Source organism: Schistocerca cancellata, chromosome 1 (assembly GCF_023864275.1).
Source record: "Schistocerca cancellata isolate TAMUIC-IGC-003103 chromosome 1, iqSchCanc2.1, whole genome shotgun sequence".
In the NCBI taxonomy this organism is placed as follows: domain Eukaryota; kingdom Metazoa; phylum Arthropoda; class Insecta; order Orthoptera; family Acrididae; genus Schistocerca; species Schistocerca cancellata.
In genome coordinates this window covers 1,085,558,550-1,085,569,205 of record NC_064626.1, presented here as the reverse complement: position 1 = coordinate 1,085,569,205, position 10,656 = coordinate 1,085,558,550, and the positions used below count along the sequence as shown (strand labels likewise).

The 10,656-nt window shown below is 44.1% G+C and overlaps 1 protein-coding gene across 1 annotated transcript in view; it reads left to right on the top strand.

Moving 5' to 3' along the window:
• Positions 1 to 10,656, top strand: part of LOC126162997 (calcitonin gene-related peptide type 1 receptor-like) — a 260,219-nt gene that overhangs the window by 160,836 nt on the left and 88,727 nt on the right. The window contains exon 4 of the mRNA XM_049919860.1: positions 3,219 to 3,344. Coding sequence (XP_049775817.1) covers positions 3,219 to 3,344 — 126 coding nt within the window. The remainder of the gene's footprint in view (positions 1 to 3,218; positions 3,345 to 10,656) is intronic.

Here is a 10,656-nt window from a genome sequence, read left to right as displayed (position 1 = left end):
TTATTTAAATTGAGACAAAAATAATGGTAGTTAAATGAACAGGAAATAAGACAAAAAGAGTGATAAATCATATTTTGGAAATCTTGAATGCTTAATTCTCTCAATAATCAAACTTTCACTACAGTGATCATAATAATTTCAGGCACCCCCCCCCCTTTTTTCTTTTCTATTCATTTGAATTCTGAAGTGTACTGAACTGATTTGATCAGCAAAGTTAAAGTCAATATAAAACCTAAATTTATCAGTGTTTTACCCTTCTTAAAATTGACATTGTATGTGTGTTTCAAAAGTGCTATTTCTAGGGTAACCTATGCCCGATTTCAGTCGGATCAATAGACAAAACGCAGTTTGTAGTAATCATTATAGTGTAATGTTGTGTATTTATAGCTTGTCCAAATTAGTACAGAAAGTGAAAATATTAGATCAGTAGATTTTTCTGGTTCTAAAATTTACCATATAATGCAGTATTACTACGTGTGGTTATGCTTGTGCGTACATCCACTTGTACAGGGAAAAAACTCAGTTAATGCCTAATTAGGCTGGCGACCGTATTATTAACAATTGGTAGCATCTGCTGTGTATGTTTCTTGTCCGTCCTGACGTGTAGTTGCACTTTAGACTTGCTTGACGTATCATTGTTGTTACTGAGTGGGTGTAAGTCTGATTTTGCCTCCATTCAGGTGCACGCGATCAACATATTTACTAAAATCCTTTCTTACAAGGTGAAACCCGTCAACTTACCGTAGTACAGGCTTTAAAGAGTTAACGTACGCCCGAGCGTAGGCGTTACAAACTCTCCATGTTACAAGGCCAGTTGGCGCTACAGTGGTTTGGGGAACATGACAGTGAAATGACGTTGACGTCTTGAGCTACGAAATTTAAATAACCTGAACGCAGTGGAACCCGTCTGGGAAGCTACTGCATCCAACTCCATACGCTCAAACCACCTGCCCATCATTTAAGGGAATTGCGGGACCTGTGAGTAGACACTGATGCTGAATAAATACACTACTGGCCATTAAAATTGCTACACCAAGAAGAAATGCAGATGACAAACGGGTATTCATTGGACAAATATATTATACTACAACTGACATGTGATTACATTTTCACGCAATTTGGGTGAATAGATCCCGAGAAATCAGTACCTAGAACAACCATGTGTGGCAGTAATAATGGCCTTGATGCGCCTGGGCATTGAGTCAAACAGAGCTTGGATGGCGTGTACAGGTACAGCTGCCCATGCAGCTTCAACATGATACCACAGTTCATCAAGACAAGTGACTGGCGTATTGTGACGAGCCAGTTGCTCGGCCACCATTGAGCAGACGTTTTCAATTGGTGAGAGATATGGAGAATGAGCTAGCCAGGGCAGCAGTCGAACATTTTCTGTATCCAGAAAGGCCCGTACAGGACCTGCAACATGCGGTCGTGCGTTATCCTGCTGATATGCAGCGATTCGCAGTGATCGAATGAAGGTTAGAGCCACGGGTCGTAACACATCTGAAATGTAACGTCCACTGTTCAAAGTGCCGTCAATGGGAACAAGAGGTGACCGAGACGCGTAACCAATGGCACCCAATACCATCACGAAGGGGGTTACGCCAGTATGGCGATGACGAATACACGATTCCAATGTGCGTTCACCGTGATGTCGCCAAACACGGATGCGACCATCATGATGCTGTAAACAGAACCTGGATTCATCCGAAAAAATGACGTTTTGCCATTAGTGCACCCAGGTTCGTCATTGAGTACACCAACGCAGGCGCTTCTGTCTGTGATGCAGCGCCAAGGGTAACCGCAGCTATGGTCTCCGAGCTGATAGTCCATGCTACTGCAAACGTCGTCGAACTGTTCGTGCAGATGGTTGTTGTCTTGCAAACGTCCCCATCTGTTGACTCAGGGATAGAGACGTGGCTGCACGATCCTTTACAGCCATGCGGATAAGATGCCTGTCATCTCGACTGCTAGTGGCACGAGGCCGTTGGGATCCAGCACGACGTTCCGTATTACCCTCCTGAACCCACCGATTCCATATTCTGCTAACAGTCATTGGATCTCGACCAACGCGAGCAGCAATGTCGTGATAAGATAAACCGCAATCGCGATAGACTACAATTCGACCTTTATCAAAGTCGGAAACGTGATGGTACGCATTTCTCCTCCTTACACGAGGCATCATAACAGCGTTTCACCAGGCAACGCCGGTCAACTGCTGTTTGTGTATGAGAAATCGGTGGGAACCTTTCCTCATGTCAGCACGTTGTAGGCGTCGCCACTGGCGCTAACCTTGTGTGAATGCTCTGAAACGGTAATCATTTGCATATCACAGCTTCTTCTTCCTGTCGGTTAAATTTCGCGTCTGTAGTACGTTATCCTCATGGTGTAGCAATTTTAATGGCCAGTAGTGTATTTAAGGGGACCAAACAGCTAAGGTCACCAGTCTCCTATTCAGCTCCTAGGCCAGAATCAGTGTACCCAAGTGTCTGTGTATAGAGTAAATTCTGTGTGCAAATGTGAGAAAGTGGTCTAAATGTTTGCGTAACATGTATCTGAGGCGGAACGTGGGAAACAGCCCGGCGTTCACCTAGTGTGACGTGGGAAACGGCCCAAAACCACGTCCCGGCTGGCCGGCACTCCGACCCCTCATTGTTAAATCGCTGGGCGGATTCGATCTGGGGCTGGCATACCTCCACATCTCCAGAAACCTACCAATGGCTTGTCGAATCTTTGCCACGCAGAATCACTGCTTTTTCGGGTGACCATAATGTTTTAGCTCATCAGTGTATTTTGTATGATAAGGTACTATTGGGGCTTTTTCAGGTCATTTTAGATCACAAGCTTAATGTGACTATTGATATTTTATCTTTCTAATGTGACTATTGATATTTTATCTTTCCAGCTCCCTGTCGTGGTATACTGAGCATACAATGAATCCATTTTGTAATTAGATTCTTTCTAGTTTTTACTTTTGTCTCATTTTTCATGGCTTTTCACCACTTTTCATCTTGTAGCCATATTTCGCTCATTTAAAGGTATTAGAACGAGTGGTTAAATAATTATTTTATGTGTCTGATTCTCTCTCCGATCTGCCTCTTACATTGTAGATATCAGAGAATCTGTTTCAGGTAGCAAAGGAAAAGCTGAACATCGTAGGACAAAAGAGCGGAACGTAACGACAGGAAAGGGTTAAACAACACAATATCTGCTTCCAGGTGGGGAAGGACAATGCCCTCACACATGGGACGGTTGGCAGTGCTGGAGGACCGCCGCTCCACAGACAGTGCAGCAGGCGCCCTGCCCCGATTACGCCTATACGTCAACACCGCCGAGCTGTACATGTAAGTCACCATAAAGCAAGCTCTACACAGCTAACTTCATTTAAGTGTCTACGTACAGAGTGTATCCGATGTCTAGGAGTGCCCTCTTTGAGTAGTAATGAAAACGTCCTCGATTCCGGGTTAGAACCCCGCCACCATTTAGACTTTGAATAAAATTCATCAGCACTGGCGACCGAAGCTTTCCAGTCATCCTCATTCTCCAAACGGCCCTGTCAAAGAGGGCGGAGGAGCGGACAGAGGTTCAGATGCACTCTTGCCCATGGGGTGGGAAACTGCCCAGGTGGAAGAATCAGCAATTATCAACGGCATGAGGCTACAGCAGGCAATGAAAAGCGCTGTATTAAAAACACATAATGTGTATCCACAAGATATGTGACCTGTAACTGAAAAGATGTCATGATGATGTCTCCATTGCTGAAAGATCCCAGACTAGCCTCCCCCCCCCCCCCCCCCCCTTCGGAGCTCTGGGAAGGGACTGCCAAGGGGGAGGTACTGCCAAGGGGGAGGTGACTATGAGAAAAAGATTGAATCATCAACGAAAGGATAACGTCCTACGAGTCGGGACGCGGAATGTCAGAAGTTTGAACGTGGAAACGTGATAGGGAAGCTAGAAAATCTGAAAACGATAATGCAATGGCTCAAACTAGATGTAGTGGGGGTCAGTGAAGTGAAATGGAACGAAAATAAGAATTTCTGATCACATGATTATGGGGAAATAACGGCAGCACCAGAGAAAGGCAGAACGTTATGAATAGGAAGGCAGGGCAGAGAGTGCGTTACTGTAAATAGTTCAGTTCAAAATGGTTCAAATGGCTCTGAGCACTATGGGACTAAACATCTGGGTCATCAGTTCCCTAGAACTTAGAACTACTTAAACCAAACTAACCTAAGGACATCACACACATCCATGCCCGAGGCAGGATTTGAAACTGCGACCGTAGCAGTCTCGCGTTTCCGGACCGAAGCGCCTAGAACCGCTCGACCACCGCGGCTGGCAAATAGTTCAGTAATAGGGTTGTTCCCATCCGAACTGAAAGCAAACGAACACCGACAACGTGCAGTTCAGGTATACATGTCGACGTCCCAACCCGAAGATGGAGAGATAGGGAAAGTGCATGAGGATATTGAACTGGACTGATCAGTATAGCAGATACAGATTCAGATCACCATTTAGCAGTGAAGAAGAGTAGGCTGAAGTTTAAGAGATTAGTCAGGAAGAATCAATACGCAAAGAAGTGGGATACGTAAGTACTAAGGAATGAAGAGGTACGCTTGAAGTTCTCTAAAGCAGTAGATACGGCAACAACGAACAGCTCAGTAGGCAGTTCGGTTGAAGAGGAGTCCACATCTCTAAAAAGAGCAGTCACAGAAATGGGAAAGAAAAATATAGGTACAAAAAATGGTTCAAATGGCTCTGAGCACTATGCGACTTAACTGCGGAGGTCATCAGTCGCCTAGAACTTAGAACTAATTAAACCTAACTAACCTAAGGACATCACACACATCCATGCCCGAGGCAGGATTCGAACCTGCGACAAGAGCGGTCGCGTGGCTCCAGACTGTAGCGCCCAGAACCGCACGGCCACTCATGCCGGCAATATAGGTACAAAGAAGGTAACTGCGAAGAAACCATGGACAACATATGAAATACTTCAGCTGATCGATGTAAGAAGGAAGTACAAAAATGATCGGGGTAATTCAGGAATACAAAAATACTAGTCGCTGAGGAATGAAATAAACAGGAAGTGCGGGGAGCTAAGACGAAATGTCTGCGTGAAACGAGAGAAGAAAACAAAAAAGAAATGATTGTCGGAAGAACTGACTCAGCATATAGAGAAGTTGTGGTATCAACGTTCGCTACCATACTTGTTAGGGGTTGCAGTTATCGACCGCGGGCCGTATTAGGATCGTTGGACACCCGAAGTCGCGACCAGCGCCGCTCCGCGGCTTGTATCAAGTTTCTAGCGAGCTCTCGTCCACTCTTGCTCGGGACGTCAAGTAGTAAAGTAGCATAGCCTTCAGCTGATAGGAAGCAACCTCTAACAAGGCGATTAGAAACGTATGGCCTAAGTGAGGCCTGAATAGCTATCTTTTTCTAATTATATGTATGCAGCCAAGAAGAATCTTGTACAATCAGTTAAGCACAAGATATATTATTTTTTACCAACGACTTCTAATTATTTTAGTCGTTGCAGATCCCTACCACACAGCCAGCACCTTCTCGATGTTTCTGACAAACCTGCTGTGATTTATATGTTTCTATTTAGCATTGACCACCAGTCAACACTGGCGACGACTCGTTCGTCCTCATCATAACGAAAGTCAAAACAACCTTCGATGAAATTAAAAGCAAGGGTGGGAATATTAAGACTGCAACGGGAATCCCATTGTAAAATGCAGAGGAGAGAGCGGACAGGTGGAAAGAGTTCACTGGAGGCCTCCATGAAAGGGAAATTTGTATGATGTGGTAGAAGAGGAAACAGAAGTCGATACAGAGGAGATAATAGAGGATCCGGCATTAGAATGAGAATTTAAAAGAGAGACTTAAGATAAAATAAGGCAGAAGGGTTACATAACATTCCATCAGTATTTCTAAAATCATTGGTGGAAGTGGCAGCAAAACGACTATTCACGTTGGTGTGTAGAATGTAGGAGTCTGGCGATATACCATCAGACTTTCGGAAAAATATCATCCACACAATTCTGAAGACTGCAAGAGGCCGACAAGTGCGAGAATTATGGCACAATCAGCTTAAAAGCTCATGCATCCAAGTTGCTGACAAAAATAATATAAAGAAGAATGGAAAAGAAAATTGAGGATTATTTAGATGCCGATAAGTTTGGCACAAAAGAGGGAGTTCTGACGTTTGGGTTGATAATGAAAGTAAGACTAAAGAAAAATCAAGACACGTTCATAGGAATTGTTGACCTGGAAAAAGTGTTCATTAGCATCAAATGGTGAAGATTTCGAATTATAAGACAAATAGGCATAAGCTATAGGGCTATATGGGTAATATACAACATGTATTCACAAGGTGATTCAAAAAGAAAGAACAGATTTCAGTTGTTACAGAGAAACTATGAAAGACAGGTTTTATGTTCGCACAGACATACACTCAACAGGAGCACCATACGTTGCCCGAGGAACATCGAAAGGGTAGTCCATTTCATTCCACACACTAATCAACATCTCCCTGTTTACTGAATCGACAGCTTCAACAATTCGATTTCTCAGCTCTTGTAGAGTAGCTGGCATAGGTGAGTCAAGGACTCTGTCTTTTATGTACCCCCACCAGAAATAAACACAATGTTTGGATCTAGTGACCTGAGACACCAGATGCCATGAACCAGATCTAAGCGTCCTCCTCTTGAAATCGAAAGTTATAGGATGGTGTTGTTAAGATAACACCGCACCTCAAGGAGAAAGTGAGGCTGGGGGGCCGTCATGCATAAAAATCAAATCGCTGGAATCTTCTTGAAGTTGAGGAAACAACCAATTTTGCAGTATCTGCAGATATGACATTCCTGTCACAGTTTCCTCCGCAGGAAAGAAAGGGCCATAAGCTTTGTCAACAGAAACGACACAAAACACACTCAGTTTCGGCGAGTCTCATGTTCTATGATAATACCAGGATTTTGTAATCCCCAGTTTGTTACATTATGACGGTTTACTTTACCCACTATATCAGACATCGATTCGTCCGAAACGATGGGTCGTTCGCAAAAAGTTTCCTCTGGCGTATACTGAAGAACTGAAATGCAGAATTTCTACCTTCTGCTATGGTCGCCGGAAGGCAACTGCTGCAGTAACTGCAACTTGTAAGGCTTCATAAGCACGCGTCGTTTCAGAACACGCCACATTGTTGTTTCAGCAAGTTGAATTTCCTGCCTGCCGTCTTGTGGACTTCCGAGGGCTCCGTGTGAACGGCACCTCGGATACGCTCGATATTTCCTTCAGACGTGCGTGGACGACCAGTGCCCTTCTCTTCACACACGCAACGAACTCCCGAGAATGTTGTACGCCAGTCCTGAATTTGCTTGTGCAGTTGTGGCTTGTTCCTGAACTGACGACGGAAATCATGTTGCACTTGAGCAATGGATTGACTTCGCGCAAATTCCGACACACGAAATAATTTTTCTTGTGGTGTAGTCCCCATGTTGCTACAAACAAACAACAGTGTAATTGTGTCAAAACTTTGAATCTTCCTCTAACCAGCGCGCAATGTGTTTCCATCTTTTATAATTTGTTTGTAATAAATAACTGAAATCTGCTCTTTCTTTTTGAATCATCTGGGATTTAAAATCGGGCCGTTGTAATCTGCCCAGGTAGATCACTATACCTGTTACAGAGACCATCTCAATATTGCGAAGTAATAGGCACAATAAGGTAAACCGCTCATATACAAAATGTTGCTTACTTTAGCCAGTGGATAAAAACGGGAGTTTTTCAAACAACTAATCTGATGGAATGTGTCATTGCATTCTAACGAATGCCTCCTTTAACATTTAGGAACCAAAGACTATTATCGTTTCCTGAATTTTGAAAACGTATATTAATTTTAAAAATAAATACGTTTACCTTCCTGATAGGTATCTCTAGTGACAGAAGAGACTAGACTATGATTTGAAGACACACTGAGATTTTCCCATGTACAACTTCGTTATCTTTAAAAGATACACTACTGACCATTAAAATGGCTACACCAAGAAGATATGCAGATGACAAACGGGTATTCATTGGAGAAATATATTATACTAGAACTGACATGTGACTACATTTTCACGCAATTTGGGTGAATAGATTCCGAAAAATCAGTACTGAGAACAACCGCCTCTGGCCGTAATAACGGCCTTGATACGCCTGGGCATTGAGTCAAACAGAGCTTGGATGCCGTGTACAGATAAAGCCGCCCATGGAGCTTCAACACGATACCACAGTTCATCAAGAGTAGTGACTGGCGTATTGTGACGAAACAGTTGCTCGGCCACCATTGACCAGACGTTTTCAATTGATGAGAGATCTGGAGAATGTGCTGGCCAGGGAAGCAGTCGAACATTTTCTGTATCCAGAAAAGCCCGTACAGGACCTGCAACATGCGGTCGTGCATTATCCTGCTGAAATGTAGGCTTTGGCAGGGATCGAATGAAGGGTAGAGCCACGGGTCATAACACATCTGAAATGTAACGTCCACTGTTCAAAGTGCCGTCAATGGGAACAAGAGGTGACCGAGACGCGTAACCAATGGCACCCAATACCATCACGCCGGGTGATACGCCAGTATGGCGATGACGAATAAACGCTTCCAATGTGCGTTCACTGCGATATCTCCAAACACGGATGTGACCATCATGATGCTGTAAACAGAACCTGGATTCATCAGAAAAAATGACGTTTTGCCATTCGTGCACCCAGGTTCGTATTTGAGTACACCATCGCAGGCGCTCCTGTCTGTGATGCAGCATTAAGGGTAACCGCAGCCATGGTCTCCGAGCTGATAGTCCATGCTGCTGCAAACGTCGTCGAACTGTTTGTGCAGATGCTTGTTGTCTTGCAAACGTCCCCATCTGTTGACTCAGGGGTCGAGACGTGGCTGCACGATCCGTTACATCCATGCGGATAAGATGCCTATCATCTCGACTGATAGTGATACGAGGCCGTTGGGATCCAGCACGGCGTTCCGTATTACCCTCCTGAACCCACCGATTCCATATTCTGCTAACAGTCATTGGATCTCGACCGACGTGAGTAGCAATGTCGCGCTACGATAAACCGCTATCGCGATAGGCTACAATCCGACCTTTATCAAAGTCGGAAACGTGCTGGTATGCATTTCTCCTCCTTACACGAGGCATCACAACAACGTTTCACCAGGCAACGCCAGTCAACTGCTGTTCGTGTATGAGAAAAAGGTTGGAAGCTTCCCTCATGTCAGCACGTTGTAGGTGTCGCCACCGGCGCCAGCCTTGTGTGAATGCTCTGAAAAGCTAATCATTTGCATATCACAGCATCTTCTTCCTGTCGGTTAAATTTCGCGTCTGTATCACGTCATCCTCTTGGCGTAGCAATTTTAATGTCCAGTGGTGTATTTTAATATACCAACGACCGTGATGTGACTTCGATGAAATTAATCGTAATGAACAGTGACGGTGCAATAAAGGGGTAACAGAAAACCGTGACTCAGGAGAAAATCGGTGAATTTTCATCTAGAACGTGCAGGTTTTCACCTAAGTCTTGTCTGCAAACCAATGGGTGCGATGTTCATTGTATGCTAACTATCATCTTGTTTTAATAAACGTATCTTTGGAGGAGAACGTAAACGTACAATCGCATATACTTGAATTGGTTTCGGTCTGTCAGTTGTTTGTCTAGAAGCTGATCGCAAGTCGCGGCAAAACGTTTGCTGTTAAAAGAAAATGACTAGTTTTTTAAGTTCTTTGCAGAACTGGTGATCGCAGTGTAAATAACTAAGCGTAGCTGGAGTTGATTTTACAATATGAGCCAGCCGAAACAAGAAATAATTTTTAATTTCAAAAATGGTTCAAATGGCTCTGAGCACTATGGGACTTAACTTGAAAGATCATCAGTCCCCTAGAACTTAGAACTACTTAAACCTAACTAACCTAAGGACATCACACACATTCATGCCCGAGGCTGGATTCGAACCTGCGACCGTAGCGGTCGCTCGGCTCCAGACTGTAGCGCATAGAACCGCTCGGCTTAATTTCAAAGCTCTCTGAATAAATAGTCAAACTGTTGAATCTTCAATGTATATTAGCACTCTTCCCTACATAATATGTAATTCTCCTCTGTTACCTCACTCGCAGAATTATTTTAAGTCGCTATATGAACTGGATTCGCGAAGTAATCAAGTTCTCAACGCTGGCATTAAGCGCTTACTTGCCACCCACAAATCAAGTAAACACAAACTTCGTAATCTCGCGTCCTAAAGACAGAGAATCTGAGTTTTTCGACCCTAAACATGCAGTCACTAACCTCGTATCCCGAAGATAGAGTTTCTCACTCTTTCGAGTCTAAACACCCTGCGCTGTGCTATATCTTTGTTATCCCAAAGCGATATCTATAGCATGCGATGTCGGCTGTCATCGACACCTCCGGCAGCCGTAAAACGCGCCATCGCTCGTCACGTGGGCAGGACACTGGCGTCTAGCCGGAGATAAAACCCGGCCGCTGGGTCACTCCACTACACTTTAAATCGTACAGTGCGTAGGTTTCTACCTCGCTTGCAGTGTACTTTTATGACATGTCTGTCAACTGTATTTCAACTGGGCTAAGTTTTCTGCAGAGTATTGA